At 35.9% G+C, this 25,616-nt stretch overlaps 1 protein-coding gene across 1 annotated transcript in view; it reads left to right on the top strand.

Moving 5' to 3' along the window:
• The first annotated feature begins 3,743 nt into the window (after positions 1-3,743).
• The window catches only part of LOC132201159 (uncharacterized), a 111,842-nt gene continuing 89,969 nt past the window's right edge, over positions 3,744-25,616 (top strand). Inside the window, exon 1 of the mRNA XM_059627102.1 lies at positions 3,744-3,892. Within this exon, the coding sequence (XP_059483085.1) occupies positions 3,876-3,892 (17 nt within the window). The 5' untranslated portion in view covers positions 3,744-3,875. The remainder of the gene's footprint in view (positions 3,893-25,616) is intronic.

Below are 25,616 nucleotides of genomic sequence, written 5' to 3'. Positions count from 1 at the left end.
ATTTTTTTTCAATCGTAGTTGTTATGCTACAAGACGTCTTAGATTTATACATTTGGAGTGAGACGAGGGATTTCATTTTGGGAAATGGTGTATTTTAATATTTAATATCACTCTCTCGGCTCTGCCGTCTCTTTTCGCGCTTAATCTCTCCTGCTTTTGATTTTGCTCGCAGATATACGCCGCCGTTTCTTCTCTTTTCGAAAGCTTCTTTCGCCGCCGACTTTAATTCCACTCTCGCAAAAGACGGCCTGCAAAAGAAGTGTATTTCAAGGTGGATCTTGATGTACCCCCGCTTCTTGTTGTGCGGCTCGTTCTTTTGCTCCTCGCTGGTCTTGAGAATAATTGTGGCCTGATAAAAGTCAGAGAGCGGGCGTCTCTCATTCTTTTTCGCTTGCCAGAGGGGAAATGTGAGGAAACAAAGAGATTACAATCACTTATAATACTCGCTGCCGACGTCGCGAACATCTTTGGAAATATTCTTTCGACACCAAATTTGATGAAGCCTCGGAGAATCTGAAAATATACACAATTTTGATTGCAAATTAAATTAATCTTTAATAACAATTCCTATGTTCTTAAAATATTTGTTTTTTCAATAATTGATTTTAAATATTGTGGAGAAGAAAAGCTCCAATAAAGTGAATTGTAATTAATTGGGAGCTTAAAGGGAAAATTATAATTATTTAAAGAATTGTTTTATAAAAATTAAAAAAAAAATAATACAGTAATTTACACAGCTTAATAAGGTTTAGATTACCAGTTAACAATATGATCGATCAATTATTATTGTTGTTTATTCTCGTCCGAAGATTTACATACATGTTACCGAAAAGCAAATAGAAAAAAACAATTTTTGGGAGAGGAATTGTTTTTGGACAAGAAAAGGCGCCGCCTCCAGCACACATTTTGCTAAAACGCTCGAAATCAAAAAGAAGTCTCATGCCGAAACGAGCCTCAATGGGGAGGGAAATCACTGGTCAAAATTCTGCCACAGGTGTTCTTTGCAGAGGGCTGGGAAGCGGTCCACAGGGCAGTCTTTCAGGGCAGCTGGCAGGTTGTTCCAGGGCTCCACCACCCTGAACGAGAACACGGTCTCGGCAAAATTGTGCCGGACGGAGGCCGGCTGCAGTTTTGGGCACAAGGGGTCAACCTGAAGAGGAATTATGAAAAACATGAATTTTTTAATATATTTAGTAGCATCTTATTGTTAGTAAATATTGGGATTTCAATAATTTTTTATGTAAAATAATAAATGTTAGTTACAATAATTCATAATAGACAATGCCATGAGAGTTAAAAGTCACTCAATTTTTAATTTTGTTAGGTAATATTCATAAATTCCTAAAAAACTACTATATATAAACAAGAAACTAAAAAAACATTTCTTTAAAAATTGTTTATTACTAAATTTCTTTATACTCTTTTAATTGTATTTTATCATAAAAAATTGAATTAAAAAATTTATAAAATGAAATATTTTAAGAAATTTATTATAAAAAAATAATTATATATAATTTTTTTAGTAGTATTAAATCATAGTTAAGTGTTTTTACACATAACTGAAGAGGTGTGAATATTTCAAATAATTCTGATTAATTATCACCATTTTCCCGACAATTCTGGTATTATCCATATTGGCATCAATTCTTGTTGTACGTAGAAATAGCAAGTGCGCGCACAAAAGGGCGCTTTTAAATTACTTGCAAATTTGATTGCGCCAAAAAAGAGCAATCCTCGCGTCGGCCAGCAATTTCCATCCCAGGGGCCATTTCAACGGTGGACACTTTTTACAGCTCACATAAAATATCGCCTTTGAAAGGTCACTGCAGAGATTGAGAAAAAATGGAGCGTGGAATGGAGTGCGAGAGAGATAGCGAAAAAGATGGGCTTTCTCTTGGCCGCAGATGCGTTATTATGTATGCGCATACCAAGTGAGTTTTTATTCGGCTGTCCGGGCGTTTGTAACGATAGCCCGCGTGTTATTAAAGGCGCGAACGCGGGCTTTGATTAGGCCGGCGACCGGCCAGGACAAAAAGCCGCCGCAGGATGAGCAATGGCGCGAGAGACTCAACCCTTTCACCGCTCTCTCTCTCTTTCTCTTTCTCCCTCTTTCTCCCTCTGCAGGGATTACGCACACGTGCCGCTTCGAGACCTTTTTGTCCGCCGACCCACAAAGGCCGGTTCTGTTTGGGCGCGGAAAATTTGCACACATGCAAAAATAAAAAAGTCTGCCGAGCTGAATTTATAAAAAATGACCGTGATTTTTTGGACGATCGTTGTACGTGGGCGATCAGCTGACAAAGGAAAATTGGATCTTCGCCCTGTTGCTTACAGAAGAAATGTGTGTTTTAACATCTTGCTCGATAATTTGCCAAACGCTTTGTTGCTCATCGATCATTTCATGGTTCAGTAGCAAATAATTTTTTGACATAATATGGAGATTGATTGAATTTTAATTTACTTTTAAGCCTCGTTATTGATATTGATTTTTATGGGAGTTAATTAATTTTGAGAAATGGTAAATTTTTGAATTCATAAATATGGGATAAATAATCGAATCAGGAATCAGTTGTCAATAAGAAGCAGAATTTGAAACATCCAGCAATTGTTCTTTGCGAATAATGCAATTCCGAGTCGAATGAGCCAATTTTGTAATAAATAATTTTTTAAAAACCAATTATTCTAACCAAAATCGATAATTTTCCAATTATTCCATTATTTTTCATGATGAAAAGCTTAACTTTTGCACAATTTATTGTGTTGCAGTTAAAAATTGAACGATTTCTGTAAGCCAATAAATTTTTTAGCGAGATTTGCAAACTTTCAAAAACTAGAGCTTCTTTTCTGGCAAGCGAGTTCAAAATTTCTAAAAAGTATCAAATCTGCTTAATATATTCATTGTTAATTATTAACTTTTTTCTTTTTTTTTTAATGATGAGCACTTTAATTATAAATCTATCAATAAAATTTTATTGCAGTGCACAGAGTATTCCGGATTTTTTTCATGTCCATGAACCAATTTTGCGCAATCGCAATCATCCATTACTTTTAAAAGAAATTTTTTAGCATCAGGCTGTTGTTTTTTTTTCTAATAAAAATAAAATGTGCTTTAATATTTTCTCCATAATTCATATAACTAGAGTCCTTTTGGACCTTTGATATATGGCCGCAGCTTAATTTAAGGGTATTCTATAATTCACAGTGAATAATTTATAAAATGTTATGTTCAAATATCAATAATCAGCTAGCTCCCCCAACAACAAGTCGACTATTTATAGTAACAAAATTCCTATCAAACTAATTGAAATTTACTCCTGCTATTTATAATATTTTAACCTATCATTTTTTTACAGTAACTACTCCTTTAGCAGCACTTTAGGAGCAAGATCAAGAAACGTATTCAAATTTGAAAGTATTAAAAAAGGATAAATTAAATAAATAATAAAATGATAGAAAAATATAAATATTATTTATTAATTTGTTTGTAAATATTAATTGTAAAATTTATTTTTTTAAATATAATTATTGTAATAGAGCTGATTTTATAAAACCCGAGTTTTTTTTAAAATTATTGCAAATTTTCTGCGCGCTTTTAGGGGTAACGTTGTGCTGGGTTGGCGAGGGTGTCGTGTAGTTGTGTCAGCCAAGTGTAGGGGAGGCTGGTGCTGGTGTCCGCCTGCCTCGCTCGCATCTGGCGCGCGGTTCGCTGCAAAGGAGCTCGTCAGTCGCTGCCTCAGTGTTCCCTTGTAAAGTGGTGCCGGTGCAAGTTCTCCCGCGGTGCAAAGTGTGTTTCTCTGCTTATTTTCCCTCTGTCTGCTGGACTGGACACTGTGTTCGCCTCGCTCGATGGAGAAAATCGCATCACTCTTGGACTAATGCCAAGCCGAAAGAGGTAAAGCCACTCCCCCTTTTGTTTTCCACCCGTTTTGTTTTATTCCCTGCCTGCGCTGAGAACAAACAACGTGCGGTGGAAATTATTGTCTGCGAAACCGGCCGCAAAAATGTGCCTGAAATTTATATTTAATTAAATTTCTAGCGCGGCCTTACGTGCGTGCGATTTCGCCAAGTGTTTACGAGCGTGGTCGGCCCGAGTTCAGCACTCCTCAATTTTTTTATTCCGCTATCTTGCTCGTTTGTTTTAATTGCGCACAATAAATTCGAACGGGAAACTTTTGATATATTTTTAGGGTTGAATTTACGATACGGGTTTTTTTTTACTCTGATGCATGGAAATTAATTTCCCGTGGCACGTACGCTTCTTTAATTTGAATTATACTTACTTTTTCGCTGCAAAACAATTTGAAGTTATGATAAAAAAACTGTTTTAACCTTGAAGCGCTTAAAATTATCTATTAAAATGTTATAGAAAATTGAAAGAAAGAAAAAAAACGATGATAAATTTTGTTATTATTCAATTCCTTGCAGCGATTGAATTTTTTTTAAATATTTTTAGTTGTCTGATTTAGTTTGCTACACTGAACCTGAAATGTCATCTTAAAACTGGTTTTTTGACGGATATTGATTTATTATTAAGGTATGATTATGTGTTGAATTTTAAAACTCAATATTCATTTTCAAAAAAATATTGGCTACCAATTTCAAAACATATAAAAAAATAATAATAATAAAAGCAAAAAATTCCGCTAGCTAGAAATTTAAAAATTGAGAAAAATATACTTTTAATTGGGGAAAATACCTGAAGTTTAATGTTTTCAGCCAATAATATGTTGTATTTTTTCAATCTTAAAATATTAGAAAAGGCTTCTACTTTTTAATGAAATTTCTAAAAACAACAAGGATGAATTTTTAAAATTAATTATAATTGCTGGAATGAGTTTCGCAGTGAGATTTTTTTCACAACAAACTCTACCTCGCTTTGCACGTTTTTAATTTTTCAAATCCTGCACCGCTGAAACACGTAGGCAATGGCGTTTGCGTATTTTCTTCAATTGCCATCAAGAATAAACTGTTTTAAGGAGCTACTTTGGCCGGCGTCCAAGCGCAATTGCCGTCGCAGACAAGCTAGCAAATACTCATTAGGGCGTTAAATTGCAAAATGAGCCGCGCTGCAGCACACCGAGAGAGAAGGAAAGAAGGAGACGTGCGATTATTTATTATTTGCGCAGGCACGTGCCAAATATTTGTTTATGATTTTGGAAAATTAATGCCGCGAGCGCGCCGAGAGGTATAATAAAATCGAGATTAGCGCCGTCGTAAATCACCCTTCTTTCAGCAATTACATTTTGCTTTCGGAGAGAAATAAGAAGTAAAAGAAAAGTTCTCACAATTGAGACATAAATCCACTCGCGGGGTTTCGCCCCACGCATAAATATTTAAATTCGGAAAGTAACATGAAGCGGCGCGTGCTGATCCAATTTGCAAGCCTCTTAATTTATTTCTTTCGCTTGTGTAATGTGGTGTGTGTTGTTGTTGGCCGGAGCAGGAGGCACGTCACTGCAGTAACCCTCGTGCCTGCACCTGATGCCCGTACAAAAACCACATGCTATCCCTGCAGACAAAAAAAAATTAGCCCTGCACATCCAGAAAAGGGCACGGGCCTTGTGAAAAGTTTAACAAGGGAAATGAAACTTCGTTTCTCTATTTCCTCTCTCTGGTTGTATTTTTCGTGACGGATCAGAGAACGGCAGTAACAAAAGTAGTTATATGAATTTTTGCCGTTTTGAAACAACTTTTCACAACATGGTTTTCGAATGAGAAGAAAGTCTTTCATACGTCATAGAAAAAATTTCTTTTATTGCTTTTTAAATATATTTTTATCCTATGAAAATGTAGATTTTTATCACACAATTAATTTTTATAACGTCATGAGTGCGAAATTGGATCTTTGTGAATTATGACTATGAGATTCATAATATACTGAAATTAGAAATGAAATGTTTTGTCCTTGTTCTTAAATTAAGCCTTTTTGCTTTATATTTGATGCATTTTCTTCTTTAAATTTTTTTTCTTCTCATGTTAAATTCTTGGCTAAACTTTTTTCATTAGACGCTTTAAATCAATGATTATTGGGTTTTGACTTTTAAGAAACAAATAACTTTTTAAATTAATTTTTTTTCTAAAACTTACAGCCGTCATTTAGAATAAAATTAAAACATATTCAAATTGCAAATTGTTTATAATAGCATTAAGTAATAAAATAATTATTATTTTCCTTCACATGCTGTTTTATCTTTAGAACATGTCAGATCTATAATTAAAACTAAGAAAAAAAAAACTAAATTGCTTATACACGGGAAAGAAACTGGAGGATAACAGACTAGAAGATATATTCACATTCACCAGTCTTTTTATATTAAATTCAACTCTGCGTTTTCATAAAAAAATATTTTTTAATGAGAATATTTTTACATTTCAGTGAATAAAAATTTATTCAAATTACACATCATTAATGTTATACATGCCTTTGAAAATGGCAGCAGTCTGTGCGTGTTTAAAATTTAACGAACAAAGTGTCCCTTTTTTATACCTTCCCACACCATTTTGGTGTGCAACAGCCACGGAGGTGGTTGCGCACTCTCTCACACATGATCAATTTTTAATTAGCCACCTGGCGATGCTGCGTCGGGAAATCTTTACTTGGCGAGTCAATAAAAGCAGGCAGCGCCTCTTTCCGCCGAGAGAAACTTTTGAAATTAATCCGAGCTCTCAGATTACCATTTATCTAAATATTAGATGAGGGATTACTTGAAAGCCACGAGATGGCTGAGTGTCTCCGTGCGCGCAAGACTAAAAGCTTTGCCATAAAAGTGAGTAATCCGTCCGTCTCTGAACGAGAAAGCGACTCATCAAATTACACATATTACTGCAAGTTGGACAACAACAGAGATTTATGACGTTCCATTTGTGGCAATATTTTGACACGCTCCCAGATAATAGCAACTTCCCAACAGTTAATCACCAACTTTCGAACTCCCCTCACACCTCGGATACACTTTCTTTCTTTCTTTTTCCATCTGTCGACGGAATCCTTCTGGGAGTTCCAGAGCAGTCAGATGTCAGTGGGAAAAGATGCCATTCTTCCCCCAGGCTTGGCATTCGTGGAAACGCGATGGGCGATTTGGATGAATATTTCAAAAACATCGAACTCTTGAGGAAATATTTGCCGAAAGCATGTTTGTTTCGCAAATGTTGACAAAAATCGGCATTTTACTCAAACCATCGTGTTGTTTCTTGAGCATTGTACTTTTTTTCCCATCAAGGCTGGAAAGTCTCTCTTTCAGCTTTTCATTTTCTCCTCCCCGACATGTTACACAAACGCCACTCAACTTTACGATCGGCGTGACGTCTGCGCGTGTAAATAATTACAGCGATGAATATTTAATAATGAGCGGCATCCTCTTCGCAGCGTGTACAGGGGTAATTTTTCCGAAATGAGATCCCCGGAGAAAAATGAGCTGCAGCCTCTCAATGTTTAGTACATAGTGATGCAGCGCTCGTCGGATGAAAAAATAAACAAGAAATCTCGAACCCGGCGCTGTTTCTCTCTCTCAGTATAGCTTTATCTCGGCCCTTATTTTACACATTTAACCCCATAGAGCGGAGGAGGGGACGCTGGAATTTGCTTAAAAAGCCGGCAAGGCGGAAAAGCACACACTTGAAAGTCAGTGTACACACGAGAGAGATAGCAGTGTGGAAAAATAGGCCCGGCAACAAAATAACAAAGTGGAATTGGATGAGAGCGAGTGAGCTGGGGAATGAGAACGAGAGCAGGGGCGCTGCAATGGCAACAACTGCACGTTGCCCGCCAGCCCAGGAAATGGACTTTGCAAGAGGAGAAAAAAAGTTGGAATTTAACAAATGTGGGGTTGCACGACCTCTGTCAATGGCCTAGGCCGAGTTAAGCCTGCTGCAGAAAAAACTGTATTGGAACTCGTAGAGGAGATGTCTATATTCTGCGCTAGCAATCGAATCCAAAATAAATGCTGGAATTCAAAATTTTTATTCTGACAATGAGAAAACGAATGGAATGTTCCGCAAACCTTTAATGCGCCCAAAAGGAAAAATAAATTATAGAAAAAAATTAGCATAAAAAAAGTTATAAACATTTTGTTAAAATTAAAAATTCCATGCCTGCAATGATAAATAGATCTTTGAATAGAAATTCTTAACATTGAAAGAGTTTTTGGCTCTATTGTTTTCTTACAAACATTGCCTCTTCGTGGAGTTAACAAATGTTAAAAATTATTTAAAACTTTAAAATCATTTAAATTTTTATATTTTCAATAAAATAATGCAAATGGCCCTGGCTACAGTCCTTCTTAATATTATTTTACTGTTTATTTGTATTTAAAATTAAAAAATTTAAGTTTCAAAGATTTTGAGCTAATAAAATGTAAAAATTTGTGTAATGAATTTTTCACATGATGAAAACATCAATTGTAAGTTCTTAATTGTCACAATTGTTTTAAATTTTCGTTACAAGGCGACACAAATTTCATCGCGATATAACAATTCCCCCCTTGTTTTGAGGGTTCATTAAAACAGCATTTAACCACCCCTGCAGCGAGTAAAACGCAGAAAGTAGAGCTCAAGGCCGTCGCACGCCGTCCGAATTCCGACCAAAAGCCGCATTCCGGCCAAAACTTTGTTTTCGCCAGCAGTTTGGGAGCACGAAAACAAACACGCCCGGCGAAAGCACCCGCATCGCGTGAAAGCCAAAGGGTTAGTTAGCTGAACAGGTCGTTCTATTCGTGTATAGCGCCTGGCCACTCGAGCGGCTATGCAACGTGCGTGACAGGCGCGCCGCACGCGTTGCATAATCATCGAAAATTAAATGGCCAGCTAGTGGGGGATTAAGTTGGAAAGGCAACCCCATTTCGCTCGTGGGCACGCGCACCCAATGGCCTGTTGGCGCCCTCCGCGAATTCCTCCGTTTTATTAATGCCAGTTTTGCGCGAAACTTGGTCTTTCTTTCTTTCTTTTTTTTTACAACCTCCGCAGCCATTGAATTCGGGCTGAATTGCACAGCCAGAGGTGCTTGCTTTCCGGAGGTCAGCAACTTTATGGAAGGTTCCGCTCGTATACACACACACGGACGAAAACGTCGAGTCGGCGGTGTTCATCTCTTTGCCCAGCTTTCGCCTCCGAGTGCTTGCTTTTACCTGTTGCCAAGCAAATATCGCGCTAAATAAGCGGATTCCGCAAATTCTATTATTTGTTTGTACCATCAAACACACATAAAGCGCACGAGCAAAGCAAAACAGAGATTCTGTTAGTGAAAATTAAACGAATTTCATGCATGAGATTCAAAAACTTATTTTGAAAATTACATTATTGCTGTTATTTTTTCTTACAAGATTTTAAACTACTTTTATTAATTAAATATTTATTTAATATTTATTAAATCAATATTTTTTTAAATAATCAATTTCACCACTAAAGTTCTTTAAACGCTTTTTTATTTGCAATGTTTAAACTTTATATATTCAGGGAAAAATTGAAATGGTTTTTCGATAATTGCGACAGAAAATTTTCTTTTTGAGCAATATTTGTACAATTATAATGCTAACAATAAATGATTAATAGTTTTATGGTTGAAAGAATAATATAATTATAATTAATACGAATTTTTGTTTCAGAGTAAAAAGTTACGTATTGAATTTACATGAAAGCCTCTCGTTCAGTTTTATAATATAAATGGATGATGTGAACTCACAGAAATCGGTTAGGTACCCATCGTGTTTACAATTGCGATACTTCTAGTATACTTTTAGTATTCATCACGTCTCGCGGTCTAAAACGCTTATTTTTCGGTCCCGCACGCATACATTTGCAATACTCTAGGTTTACTTTTGACAGCTCGCCTGCTGCGCGACCCTTGCCGGCCGCGCTCTAAAATACATGCGTTTGCATCCCTCCCCCTCCTTTCTTTACAAAACACAATAGTTTGACGAGCAGGTATAAAAACCCTCCCTCATAAGGCCCGTGTTAAACAGGTATACAGTTTTTAAAAAGTAAAGCAAGTGAATAGCAAAAGTATAGCTGAAGTATCGCAAAAGTAAACACGATGCGGATCTAAATTTTTTCTGTGAGAAGCTTGACTCTGTTCATTTCGTATTCAAATTTTGGAGGCTCCGCTGCGCAAAACATGGCGCTTGACGCAAATTATCAACTAATGCGTGTGTTCGCTGCTGCTAAACAAGCGGGATGCGAGTGTTTGCCGCACGCGCGCGCGCCAACACTGTTTACGCCCACCTAATGAAGCGTAACAACTGAAATTCTGCCTCCGTACTCGTTTCTCTCTGCTGCTCGCACCTCAAATATTGCCCAATATCCTGTGCCAGAGAGAACAAGGCTTCATTTTCCCCATCGTCAGTTGGAACAAAAACACTGACACGTCGGAAACTTCCTCCGCTTGTTATTTTTCATCCGCAAATAGCCGGCTCGCTTATTATTCCGAACGATGCGAAAATAACGAACGATGATTCAAAATAAACGATGTAATGGAGCCGGAATTCAAATTAGAAACAAAAAACTCACCAGCTTCCATTTATGCGGAACACTCATTTGTTAGGAAATTGATTATAATATTTTTCATTTAAGCTTATTTCAAATAGTATCAAACCTAAGAGGAGAATAAAAGCTGTTTCTCGAGTTGGATATCATGAAGGGATAAAGTGAATCCCCCTCCCTCTTGAAGAATTTGTTTATTCAAAATGTTTCTTTCGTTTATGAATCAATACAATTTCATCAACAACTAACGAAAAGCTCGTTTATAAATTGCGAAGTATTTTTATTTTTGGAAATTATAATCAGTTTTAATTATTTTTATTAATAATATTGGTGTAGGAATAAAATTTAGTAAATATGTAAACTAATACACAGACTTTTAATCCAGTTTGTGCAGTCTTTAAAAATAATAAAATACCCTGAATTAAATGAATAAATTAGAAGAACACATAATATTTCAGTTTAAATATTTGAACCTTCAAAATAAAGGGAAATTCTGTTTTCTCGTTTTGCCTTATCAGCCCGTTAACAATTTTCAAATCAGAAAAAGCAGACGGTTTATTTAGTTCTTCAAAATTTTACACCCATACAAGAGTTCTTAGAAATTCCTGCTTTCCGTATCTCCGTTGTTTTTATCTTGTTCGATAATTCTGGCGTAAAAGTGACGCAGCTGAGTCTTCCTTTATTCTCGTTGTTTGTCTCCGACGACGAAACAAAAACAGCCCACGTACGGACGCCGCACAGCCAGCAGCGAAAAACAATAAAAAAGGCAAGCAACTCTATGTCTTCTTTTTTGCGCCCTAATAAAAGCATTTTTCCTCATTTGCTGGCTGCTTGCTTGTGCAATGAGCAGCCCAAAAAAAGAAAACGTGACTCTCGCGATCATCCTCCCCATGCAGAAACAAACAGCGGTGATATTTGAAGTGGCCACGAGCAGAATGTTTGTTTTATGGGCAATTTCAAGTAGACGTACTTGCTGTACACATTTTTCTTTCCGTCGAGCAAAGAGTGAGGAATAATAAAAAAGTAGTCGGGGGGCAATATAATAATGTACCGAGTCTCTCTTCTCAAGAGAGGGCGGGCGTGCTTAATATTATACTGCATTACACTTAGCTGCTAGCTAAGCTGCCATTACTCTGGTGTAAGATGAGCTGTCTGGGTCATCTCGCAGCACTTCGCCTGCTCGTTCATAAAAATGGAACTCTGTGTACCCACGACCCTCTCTATTTCTCTCTAGTTGCAGAGCGGCATTTCAGAATTTTAGCGGCGGCAAAGTCACTGTGACGCTCCGCAATTTATCAAGTGGGAGGATCAAATTATTCATCCTGGCTCACTGCTGGGGTGATTTGCGTCATGAACACAAGTCTTTCTTGAGATAAAATAATTTTACTTACTGTATCAAGTAGAGCATATCACAGGCACTTACAATCAGGAGTAAACAGACATATTAAAGTTAAATATGTGAAAATCCTCGATTTTGTTGTAAGTTACAAATTGAACTCAATTAAAGATCTTTAAATATCTATATAAATTGTATTTTATTTCTGTTGTTTTTCTCATATTGGTTTCAGAAGTTGAATGATTGAGTTTTGAAGTGAGAGAGAAACATTTAAAAATTAAGAAATTTTATTATTACACTACAATAAGTAGTAAACTTAATTTATTTTATTATTTAAAATATATTACGTCAACATATAATTTTTCGTATTAAAAAGAATTTGTATTAATAAATTGTTTTAATTATAAAATAGCTACATAAAAAGAGACAGTTTTGGTAAAGCAGTGCCAAAAGGCCTTCTAGAAATTAATCAAAGTTCTACTTCAACTTAATTAATATAAGTTCAGTTTGAACCATTACATATTCCTCCTTTAACATTGGGAAACTAATTTGCATGGACTTGGTTTCAAGTTATCAGATGGTTATAAATGAATATTAATTAAATTTTCAATTTGGAATACAGTAAACAAATTATACAAAGTAAATAATTAATTTAAGTTTTATGACCTATATGAAGCACGTTCTTATAATTTTACTGAAGTTCTAACTGCAAATTTATCGTTAGATTTTCTATGTTCTACAGAAGTTGACCATTCGATCCATTCACATTAATTCCAAAAAATGCAGTGAACCAAATTTTGATAATAGAAAAATATCTCTACAATTCTTTTTAGTGTAATTTCGACTTGGCTTGTGTCTTTTTGAAATAAAATATCCTACTTTTCGCATTTTTTGGTAGAAAAAAATACTTTTTTCTATTTAGTAAATCTCATCAAATAATGTGAATTTTAATTTTAAAGTTGTACTTCTTTAAAACAAAATGTGATAAAATATTTATTTGAATAAGTGTTTCTTTTTTTTGAACATCGAGACCTCGCAAGCTTTTTCTTGATTAGATCGTAAAATACGTCAGTCTGGAGGTCTGGACCGCCCCCATCTCCCCAGCCGGCCGGTTCGGCCGACAGGTCATTTCAAGAAGGGCGCTAGTCCGATATATATTGTATTATTTATTAAGCACCCGGGCCAGCGAGCTCCGTCTTGATCGAGGGGGGTGGCCGAGGGCAAGTCGGAGCCGGGGGCGGACGTGTATCATTTCTGCTGAGCACGTCGGTGTTTGTATGTCTCGGGTAGGCACAAATTCTGCCAACTGCTGAGTGAGTAGTGAACGGACGAAAGCCCATTAGCGTCAAATCAGTCTCAGTTCACTTGCCGCGTCCAGCCTAGAGAGAACAGCAAAAGCTCCGGCAGCAAAAAGCCATAGCGATTTTTTTTTTATATTTTTTGTATTCGCTCTCTCTCCATTACTGCTTTGATCGTGCTGGGATTTCGCTGGGGCTTACAAGCGAAATCTGGCAGATCCGGACGCGGCAGCAGCTCCGGACGGACTCTTTTGCAAAAACACGCGCCAGCTCGTTTCCAATTAAAGTAGTGCGAGAGGCGGCTGCTGCCCTACTCAAGACGTGTGTGTGTGTTTCTTTCACCTTCCCTTTGCTCGGCTTTTTTTGCAGCTCAGTCTTGGGGGAAACTCAATTAACCGGGCCGGCTAAACGGCAGCTGGCTCTCACTTTTCCTTCATACATCTGTTGAGTTCTTTTGTCAGTTTTAACGCATAAGAATGGGAAAGACGAAGTGTTTAAACAAGACAATAGAGTCTTGGCTAAAACGTTTAAAAATATTTCTCATTTTTTTCATTAAATTTTTAATTTTCATTTTAAGAAATTGACACCTGAGAGATGAATCATTATTAATGATGAGCCGGTCTGTGAAATTTTAGTTTTTAATCGTTTCATTTTATGTATAGCTTATTTCTACTTACTTTTATTTATTTTTTTATATTCAAATTACAACATTTTGGTAGCCAAAATTATAATAAAGCTATTTTTTATATAAGATTTTCTCGCAAGAAGGAAAATCCCTGTCCATCATATACATTTTAGAAGAACTTATTTGTATAAACATAGTAAAGTTAAGTTGGTTATTTTATTGTTGCAATTAACTTTTTTCATGAAAGATTATGCCGCTGTGATTTAAAGCATCAAAAATGAGATCTCTGCCAGTTCGATGCACACTTTTTTTTAAGCTTTATTCATAGTTTGAATAAAAGAATGTTTGTTTACTTTGTGTCAATATGTCAATAACATTTTTGCAACATAATTTACTCTTATTTTATTGATCATTAAATGATTTAGTGAAAAAAAAATTTGATTCATGAGGTAAAAAAACTTGTTTGCAGAAAAATGTGCTTTTTTTATTTACATACTGTAAGAAATTCAATTTAAAATTTCAACTTATCCTCACTGAAAAAATAATGTTTGAATTTCAAACATTGGCTCGTGAGAGAGATATGATCAGACCACATAAATTTGCCAAAGGCCGCAGCTCGCTCAAGCTCTTTGAATAAGCCGCCGTAATGAGCATTATTAGACACGTCAGGAGAGAAGATAAGACTCAAAGTGCCCTGCTAATTCATTCAGCCGACCGACCGAGGAGTAAATTTGTCACTCACTCTGTCCGTCCGTGTGTCTGACCTTTGTGCGCACATATATGTACATATAATTCATTTGCATGCGGTTAAGTAACAAGTCCGGAAATATGATAGGGGCCGGATTAAATCGTCCCGAGCAGTGACTTCTAGAACTTTATCAAGATTCCGCGTGTCTAATTCGGCTAATTCAACAGCTCAACTTCAATTGCAACTTATGCGTAATAATCTGGCTTTAATATATTTTTATGGATATTAAGAAATTATAAAATGGAAAATTGATGAAAACAGCATGGAAAGACCTCAAAAACTGAATTTAGCTATAAAAAAAAACCTTCGCCGGTTTTGATTGAAGAATGAATTTTACAAAAAATGAGTCTCTGATTCTTCAATTCCAACGTCATGTCTTAAATTTGATAAATTAATTCAGATTAAATAGCATTAAAAAAAAATATGATGAACATGTGCGGATGTAAAGTTATTTAACTAATTTCCCTTTATTGGTATGTCTTGTGTTGGTAATTATTTTATGTATATGTAATTTTTTTGTAATATAAAAATTTTAGTCCAACAAAAAGTAACCCAAGCATGAGAGAAAAAAAAATAAAAATTATTTATATTAATAATTATAATAAAAAAAGAAATAAGCATGCAGATAAAAATAATCTAAAATATCCCAGCTATGCAAATAAAATAATAATTATAACAACAATTTTTATAATTATAATTAAATTTATTATGTCAACAATTGCAATTAAGACTCGTATTTTTAGTGTACATAAACGCAACTATTTCATTAAAAGTTTTCTTCGACTCTGCAAAGAGGGTAAGCGTGTGCATTGAACTGAAAACTTGAAACAGAAACCGACGGCAGTTGCAGATATATAATGCAATTGGCTTCGCTCTGGGAGAGGCTTGTTTGTTTATCGAGTGGCAAATTGATATTGAGTTGCTCCAACTCTCCGTGTGCATTTTCTGCCCGGACTTATTAAACTTTATGTTTTAATAATACCGCGCGCGCGTTTTGCTATTACACGCGAGTTGCGACGCTAATCCCGAAACCGCAACTTTGCAGGCAGCGAGGATCGATCGCCGAGCACCGCAGCGGGTCGAAAAATAATGAAAATATGAACTTGTTTGTTTCCGCACAGGTCTAATATTGATCGATTTCGAAATTCGCAAGAGAGCGGAAATTTTAATTCCCACCAGCGTGGCGGAAAGTCTATCTCCGGCTGATTTATTCCGCGCGCAAAATAAATCAGCGGCAGCCAATCTGGCTCGATATCGGATTAGAAGATAGGAAAGGACGCCACATTAAGAGCAGGCGAAAATATAAATCTCCTCTCTCCGTTTCACGAGAATGCCAGAGAAGAGAAAAGAAGAAGTGCCAATTCACGGTGAAAACAAACAGATTCAAAACTTCCTTGAAACGCGGTGTCGGCGAGCAGAGACTGAACGTCAAAACCCGCCCCACTCTGCCAGACTCATTTGCATCCACAAACAGAAAAGCGAGAGATCGAGAGCACCGTCCGTCCGGCGCGTTTGCATAATGTGGCATTTTTTTGCGCATCGAAATGTGTGTGCGATCGGCTCGAAAGTAAACGGTGGTTGAAAGGGGTTGTTTTTTTAGCGTTGATAGGAGATGAAAAAAACTCGTTGCTAGAGAGCAGCGGTAAACAGGAAATTTGCAATTCTCCTTTATGATATTTTTGCTTTCATTTGAAAAAGGTAGAGGCAATTTTTTAAAGTGGAGAGATGAGGTCGATGGAAGATTTTTTTATGAATAGTATTAATTTAAAATTGGCCTGATATAAAAAGTATTTAATTATAAAAAACTAAATATAAGAATTTAAACACATTTCACATTTTTGTAGTAATAGTTGAAAAATTAGCCTTCAATAAAGTAATTAAGCGTTTAAAGAAAAGTATAGATTATTAAACATTGTTGGTGATAAAGAGAATTAAAAGTTTTGCGAGTAAATTAAATCTTCCACAAGTCAAAGAAGATTTTGATTAAATCTTATGGAAAAAAATGAGGATTTATTTATAGTCTTCAAAGTTTTTGATGTATCAAATTTCATCAAAACACTATGTATTAATTACGTAGCTTAATGTTAAAATTAAATGTTGAAAATTTCTAAATTAATTCAATAGTCTCATAAAATTCTGACGATATTTAAATTCAAAACTTTAATTTTTATATGTTTTAAGCAAATTGATTGTTGATTCTTAATTAGCCATAATGAGTTAAAATTTTCATGAGCGATTCTAATTTTGCAAAAGCATGAAATTTGTTATAATTTTTTAGATACTAGAATAGTTTTTTTGTACCAAAGGATTTTGTTTTTATTACGGAAACAATTTTCAAATGAGATGATGTTCCCTCTTTTTCCGCAACAGATCCCTAAGCGAGCGTGCTAAATTTTTCCCATCACGCTAAGTGAGCCCCACAAAGCGGGGATATCTCTTCATCACGAGAAGGCACCCCGACGGCGTTGCATTATATTTTTCTCCTGCGCTCGGTACATGCAAGCGAATAAATAGCAATCTTGGTTATTACGGCGGGGGGCACTCGCAGGTCGGCGGGACGGCCCTTGCAGAATCACAAATGAGTTGTCACGCTCATCTCGCATCAGACAAGCAGATTTATCGCGGCCTTTGATTTACGCGCGCGAGTTTCCCCTGCTTTCTCTCTGTCTGGCTGTGGTAAATTTGCACATTACACCGAGAGCGTGCCTCTAAGTACTGGTACGGCCGAGTATAAATATTAATCTGGCCGGCAATTGCGGGCGTGTTTTCGTTATTCGCCGGGTAATTTTATTTATGAGATTATAGCAAGCTTTCGAGTTTGTATTCATTAAATGCAAGGACGTGTACGTAAAGTGGATTAGTGGAACTCGCCAACGGCAACACGGCCGGAACTCTCGATGGCGCCCGTTCGGCGCACCAGTCCCGGGGAGAGCCAGGCGTACGTGCTTTGATTAAGTTTTGGCCAAGTTGACACAGTGACGCCACGAGAGACACTGATTTAAAAAACACAAAACTACATTAATAATAAAATTTATTATATTTAAAATGTATTAATGACAATAAATTAATAAAAAGAATTTTGTCTATAAAATTTCCATATTTTATTTTAAGATTGATTTAATTAATTATATTTATTGTTTAGTTCTTATTTGTCCCTAATGTTGGAATCACATTGTTTGCATTCAAATATATTAAATATTTTTACAAATTAATATTTTAATGTTAAAAATTTTGCATCAGTTTTTCTGTTATTATGATAGATAAATTTAAATTTGCACTGATGTTTTCTTCATTGATATTCCATTTTACTCATGCAACATGCAATCTACCTCAGAATTAAGGAGAAGAAATATATTAGACAATAATTTAATAGAAAGATGGCCAATCTACTGAATTATAATATGCACACTCGATAGATTCCAAAGTTCCAAAGGTAAAGAAAATTCTTTACTGTTCTCACATTTAGTGAATTTATTGTTTTGGCTTTGCTGAAAATTTTTCAATTGAGAAAATTAGGAATTTTTTCTAAGTGATGACGACATTTTAGTTACAATAGCCTGAATTAAAGAAGTAGCATAAAAATATTTTAATTTAAAATTAGACATTAGACTAAAGTCACTAAAATAGTTCAGAACTTTAAAAAAATAGTGATGTTTTTGGCTCCCAGATGTCAAATCAAAATGAAAAAATTCTTAAGGATCATTTTTCATAGTAATGTAGGCATGCAGAAAAATAAAATTCAAAGCCTGAAGTCTTTACATATGAATATATAATTTCCATTTAAGAATGCAATAACAGAGAATCTATTTATATGATAAAAAAAATTCTTTTCAAAAATGATATGCAATCTACTATCATTTAAAGTAATATCGTTTTCAAAATAGGACCGTTCCAGAGTTGCAAAGGCGGCTCTTTTTCCTTGAAAAATAAAAAAAAGCCACGTTCAGGGGCACTGCTTTTTTTGTAGCGAGGAAAAGAGCAGCAGAGAGTAGGAATTTTGTTTTACTATTATGCGCCAAGCGGGGCGCTTTTACACGCAGTCATAAAAGAGGGCAGCGAGCAGCGCCCATTGTCAAGTGCGAATAAATCGATGCAAATAAAAGGAGCGCCGGCGGCTCTCACTTTTGAGGAAAGCGGCCTTAAAGTGGCCGGATGGCGAGTGCGAAGCCTGTGCAGTGCCATCAATAAATATATCTTTATGGTCGCCGCCGCAATTGCACGCGAAGAGCACCGAGCTTTCGCACGCTGCACACAATGGCCGAAGATATATGTATCTCCTCTGCGGTGCCACGGCGGTTTTGCGCCGAGTAATCTCTCGTTCGCTCGCTCGCCAAAGGTACAAACACACACTCACTTGGCCAGAACACGCCACCCATAGCAACCTCCTGACTGGTCTGCTAATGACAAAATCACTTGCTCGACACAAACAATCAAAACTGTGAAAATATATTAAAGAGAAATATGTCCTTGTTGAAAAAATTGGTTTTGTTTTCTAATACAAAACAATTTTTCAACAGTGACAAAGCCCGTTTTCTGCTTCACCTCCATGATCATCACCTCCGCGAGCTCCAATTTCTTCAAACAAATCTGATTAGAGTAAATAAAATTATAATGTTTTCTTAATGTTGTAAAACAGAATTATAATTTTCATATATTTTTCCCGCTGTTTCACATTTTGCATTTTTGAAGCAACTGTTGAATTTTTTGGGAAAACAGTAGCACTAATATCTAAAATTTTGGCAATATCAAACAGATTCCATTTGCCACAGCTTGAATGCAAACTTCTACCTCTTTAATACGATTTCATGTAGAGAAAATAAGTGGAAAAATGAAATTATAATCTCAGAACATTCAGAACCTGCAGTTTATAAGTTATGATTTAAATAATATTAAGTTTTTATCCACTTTATAAAATTAAAAAGAATCTACCCTAAAAGCCTAGTCACCAAGAAGGAAAAATTTAAAAAGTCATCAGACTGAGCACTTTGATATAGCACAATATTTCGTGGCTATTTTTTATGTCATATTTGCTAAGGGATTAAATCGGAAGGCGGAAATAAAGAGCGAGTTAAAATAATATGGAATATTTAAAGCTGTATTCAGCCAAGATATATTTATCAAAATATAACAAAGCCGGAAAATATTTTCTTTCCTTATTTGACACGCAAAAAACGTATAAAAATTGTGGCCAGTCGTTCAATGGAAATTGAGGAAAGTGGTCGCAGCCCCGGGCACACCCTTTCAACGTGAGCTGGGCTTTTCCTCCTCCACTTCATTTCAAAGCTGATGAAATTCTCAAGCTGCCCACTCGCATTTTTCATAGATTTTATGAATTTTAATTCTCGCACGACCCAGCGGTCATGTGCGGAATGATTTTTAATAAGCTTTGCTGTCTGCACACTCCATCCGACGCGTGCGGTATTAAGTTGATGGAATAACGAGAGAGCGAGCAGCGCCGGCAGCCCAAACTGCTGTGCGGTTCACTCTGCCTCGGCTAGGCCGGGATCGATAAAACAGCTGCGAAAAGAGAAGGAGCAAGGGCGAAGCACCCTTGCCTGCCACACGCTCGCGCCCTCCGCACTGCTGCCCCCGAAAAATAACCTGCTGCTGCACCATATTTATACGCCATGTCATTCTAATGAACACACGTCCGAATTGTATTCATTTTTTATTAGCGCCTTTAAATTATTCAAATTGTCATCACCAGTAATTATTTCCATTCTGCAAATTGAAATACTTGAAATTCTCATTAAATTTTCACTCCTAAGGAATGATTAGAAAATAATTTAAACTTTATTCATTCCTCTTTGTGCCCAATTCAAACAAAAAAACCTTTTTTACTTTTTTAAAAAAAAAATTTGTCTAAACTTCCCTCAAGGCAAACTTTTGGCAAGTTTTAAAGTAATTCTCCCATGATTTGTCAAGTGAATTTTCTATCACTAATCTTATAGTTTCTTCCCTTTGCCCTAAGTAAGGGATTGTTTTGACCTGAAAGTTCTAAAGATTTCTCTTAATAATATTCTTGTTAACAAAACCATTAATAATTTGATTTGAACACATTTATGAGTTAGAATTTTCTTCGTTAATCATGAAATTTTGTCTACATTCTAATTCAAGAGTAAATATCATTACTGGAAAAGGGAAAGCATCGTTTTCTGTTTGTATTTTCACTTTTTTTTTCTTTTAGCTTCGTTGGTGTTTGTAGAATTGTATCCTTGTTTTAGAAAGATATTCCAAACTTTTAACAAATCCATTAAGGACCGTATTGCTCGTTTTTGCCAATTAACGGCATGGCCTGGCGGAGGCTCTCGTTATCTGCAGATAATTCTGCAGCAAGCGTGGCGTAAAATTTTTACCTCGCACGTCCATTTATTTTCCAAACAAGCTGTTTCGCTATATTAAAACCATTTTATTGGCTCTAATCTCGTTGATGCTGCTGAATGTTTTAACAACCAGTGAGATATTTTATGTGATATCTATTCAGAAAGGTTTTAGCAGAGGCGAAATATATTTACGCCAAAAGCCACAAACAAACCAATTAGAAACTCTCAAAGCTGCTGAATTGATAAATATCAAAATAACAAATATTTTAATTAGTGAATTTTACATAAATGCAATAGACGAGCAAAAATGTAAAACATAATTTAATCAATGTTGTATTTAATAATTCTGGTATTTTTTTTTAATTGATTCCAAAATTCCTAAACTGGAAACGTTCAAAATAATTGAGAGCAAATTAAATTCATTATTTCCATCATATAAAACATGTCACAGTATTCTTACAATTAATCAAACTTGCTTTCTCAATTCAACGATTATGGGAATTTAATTTGTGAACGTTACACAAAGCTTTTTTTTTATAAAATTAAATAACGAAAAAAGCAGAGCATAAAAGCGTTAGATTCGTAATTAGATTCACCCTTTCTCTCACTCTCGACGCGATCTAATCGGCAAAGGAATTAAAAAGAGTAGTACGTGTACACAAAGGCAGTTATCGCCCGCTATCGTCACACTTTTTGCCGCCCGCCCGCTCTGGTATGAAAAAAATCTTGATAAGCGATGGTGTAATTGGCGGCGCGTTGCTCCTGGCACGGCGCCGCCTGCGGAGCTTTTCCATCGAGCAGCCCGGACTGCAAAAACAAAACCAGTAGCCACATTTCACCCCTCGAAGAATTCAGAGAGTGGAAAAGGGAGGATGGCGCGTCGGTTGCCTCTCGTGTTTGTCCATCTGTATTTGCACTGCCGGTGTCCTCGTCGCAAACACTGCCGTGGGGGGTGAATAAAAGGCCGGCCGAGAATAAAGAAGGCGCCGTGCAATTCCTCTGGAGATGTCGCCTATAATCTGAATACACAATGCGCCCGAGATTGGATGGGCGCGTAATGCAATTTTAGGGGCTTCTCCGAGGCGAGTTTATTTTTCCCACAACCAGCCGGCTTTGCATTGCTATATTTATATATATTTTTGCAAAATTTTCGTCCTGCCGCCAACGAGCAAATCGGACCTTTTTCCATTTCATTTTTATTTACACAGCACGCTCGCCGCAGGCTTTTATCCATAATTAAAAATCACATTCAGCTGACGAAGGAATTAACATTCGAGGGCTATTCAATGTCCCAAAATGAAAAAGGTAATCGGTGTAATCGAGAGTCATACTTATTTATTCCAAAATTTTATACTTTTTTTACCTCAAATCAATCCAAAATTAAAACATCATTAAGCAATAATATTGGAAAGAATTTGCATGTTAAAATACAAAATGGCAAATAATGCGGCTTCAAACTTTGAGATTTGCTTGTAAATTATTTGTTGTAAAAATAATGGGGGATATTCAAATAGTAAGTTAGTACCAGAGCAACTTCCATAAGCTAACTTAGAATGTGATTATCCCCCAATGATTGTCACGATTGCTTTGCTGATCAGAGCAAGCGAGTATCTAAGTGAAATAGGGAGAAATAATCAAGTTAGCATAATTATAATTATATTTAATATTTATTTTTCTCACACCCGTTAATTTATGAAATAAAATACGTAAAACATTTAACAATACCTATTTCGTTAGAAAACGCTAAACTAATTTTAATAGTTGTTTTTTTTTAACTAAAACTTTCAGAATTTAAACGTATTATTTTTTCATATCATAGTTATTTTATTTACTATATTTTTAACTTTTTTATACACTCTTAATTTATCAATAAACATATTAACTTGAATTTTTTTAAGAATTGTTCCAATTTTGCCTTTTTTGACAATTTTTATTAAAATACAAAATTTTATAGTTCAGCTTGTTTACAATGCATCAACATGTGACAATGCATGACTGTAATTTTTTTCACTTTGCAATTTTTTATTTCAATTATGATTATTTATTGATTACACCAAACTGGCACTTCCAGATGTGTCTTAATACTAAAATCTCTATTTTAATTTTTAATTCGAATCACCTTCAAAAAATTGTAGCATTTCACTCAATTTCGCTTGATTACTAATTTGGTGGAAACGATTTTAATCACGATTTATGCGACAAAAGCAAGCGGCCGGCGAATCAATTAATAATGCATACGAAAATCCGCATACACAAGCAGGCAGAATAAAGCGCTGGCAATTCGATTACGAGCGAAAGTGCTCTCATTACTTTTTGATACACGGTGCGGTAATGGAATTCTCGCTTTGTTGAAAACTCCAGCACGGCATATATTATACTTGCACACACACAAAACGTGGCGCATAATCTGAAACAAAAAGGGTGTATTTTAGGCGAGGCAGGGAGCAGGAGAGAAAAGCCTGCGTATATGTATTTTTGAAGCGCATCCCTGTGTGAGCGAGTGAGGAGAAAAGCGTGGTGCTGGAAACAAAAGCTCTCATACAAATTGCCATCTTGAGATTGAGGACACCCCCATGCACGGAGCCGCAGCCGCCGTAAAGCGAGGCATCGCGCAATTTAGTAAAAACATAAAAAAATATAATGGCCGCGCCGTAAAAACGCAATAATTCCATTTTTATTCTGCGGAATAATTTAATGCGAGGGGTGGTAGAAAAAGAAACGCCTCGTCGTGACTACTTTGAATGAAATTGATTGAAAATCAATGGCCGATGCATAAATATGTACATGTGTACCGAGCTTGTTTTTCATTACCGGAGCACGGCCATAAATTCAGATAAACCCAGGCAGCGCTCAAACGGAAGCACTTTTCAATCAATACGGATAATAAATAAAAACGAGAGCCTATCCAAATAAAATAAATATAAAAATAATAAAAGCGACGGCTGGATCAATAAAGAGATGGAAATATTCGGCGAAGCGTGCCATGCAAATCGAGTTGATTCGAGTCGGCAACCACTTTTGCTCGCTGATTTTCATGCTCAAACGCCCAGCGAGAGCAGTCGATTGAAACGCGATTGTTTTTACTGCTGAAAAGTTGAGCTTTTGGTAATTGAACTCGACGCGAAAAGTCTCGAGTGGGAGTTTCTGAATGCCAAAAAAAAAACGATAATGCATTATGCCAGAGTTCATTTATGTACTATCGAAGAAGTCTCTGCTTCAATGAAATATAGATGGATCGCCTGCCATTCATGATATTAAAGAAAAGAAAATTAAAGGAGTTCGGTGGTTTCTGAGGTAGTGAATAAATTTAAATAAAAGCAGAAGGAGAGGACGAGACGAATTCAAAATATTGGTTTCATATTGATTTATGCCAAACGAGTAAATATATTGTTGAAAAAAACTTATTGAAACAGATAGAGAGGCGAATAAATTTATATTTTTTGCTTTGGTTAAGTCACGTTTTTATTTATTCCAAAAATAAATGCAAAAAAAACGCAGACTTTGCGTGGTCCATATCCGCGGCGGAAACTACGAGAAAAAAATTTGGAATTTTATAAATTAACAATGATCAAAGACAAGCCACACTTATCTCTTTTTATTTGAACTTATTTAAAATATTTAACTATTTAATTAATTAACTTATATAACATGGTCTTATCTATCAACTAGCTGTGCTATCATGTGGTATTATAATTGCAGTGTAATTACAACAAAAATCTGATGAGCTGGAATTTTTAGCAGCGCGTTTGCCCATGCAATAGGTATATTAATTTTGTTAGTCTTGATATTTTCAAAAATTTGTAAAAAAAAAATCAATTTTTATCAAATTTGCTGATTTTTTTTCCTTGCTCGTTGCTCATGGAATAGTTTCGCAGACCGCAAGGGACCCTGGCTTTTTTAATAAAATTTTTTACCAATTTTGTTTCACTTATTTTTAATTAATATTTTTTTTCCACGTTTGCTTTCATTTTTTATAATTTTATTACATTTTAGTTAAAATTCGCCAAGTTTGGTTTCTCTTCTGTTTTAAATTAGCTGAAAAAAGTGCATCATTTTAAATGAATCATATTTTACTGCCCTTCCTGCAATAAACCGGAGCAGACGTACTAATTGAATTAGCCGCGCGTCCGAGTGCAGATGAATAATAGATGAGGCGCGCGCGTTGCAAGAACATATTAATAAAACGCCGCGTGCACCGCCACGAAGCTAGCTCGGTGCACGTATACGTAACGACTCGCAAATGGACTTTGCAACTTTCGCCTCGGGAGACAATTCAAATGAAATAATTACGCAACTACTCAGGTGCGGCTTCAGTTGGAAATTCTCTCTCTGTGCCGCTGATGTGCGTTGTTCCGACCAGAGGAATATTATTAACCGACTTCATACCTGGATTCGCTCCCTGCGGAGACGGCAAAACTCGCTGAGGTTGACTGCTTTGCGGCGCAACTTTGCCACTCACTTAAGAGCATCGGCTTGTTTGATGTCTCGAATCGAGAGCAGAGTACCGAGAGTGTTTTGCAATTATTGCTCACTCTGGAAACGGCGGAAGCCTTTGGATGCAAAGCCACTTTAACTTGCTGATCTACTCTCTGGAATAAATAAATACAACTACACTTCTTGGGGCTCGAAATCATCTGCAAAGCTTTGTTTGAAGACATCTAAGTAAGTAGTCGGTTGAACGCTCAAAGCAAAAGCAGACGCGACTTCTGATTTCCGTCGCCAAGAGGAATTTGCGCTAATTCAAATCCCGTAGTTAAACTAATAAAAAATATTTAAAATTTCTGATATTTCAGAATTTCTAAGTGATTTAAAA

The sequence above is a fragment of the Neocloeon triangulifer genome, unplaced genomic scaffold, assembly GCF_031216515.1.
Source record: "Neocloeon triangulifer isolate White Clay Creek 2 clone unplaced genomic scaffold, ASM3121651v1 ptg000014l, whole genome shotgun sequence".
In the NCBI taxonomy this organism is placed as follows: domain Eukaryota; kingdom Metazoa; phylum Arthropoda; class Insecta; order Ephemeroptera; family Baetidae; genus Neocloeon; species Neocloeon triangulifer.
This window is presented reverse-complemented; position numbering and strand designations above follow the sequence as displayed.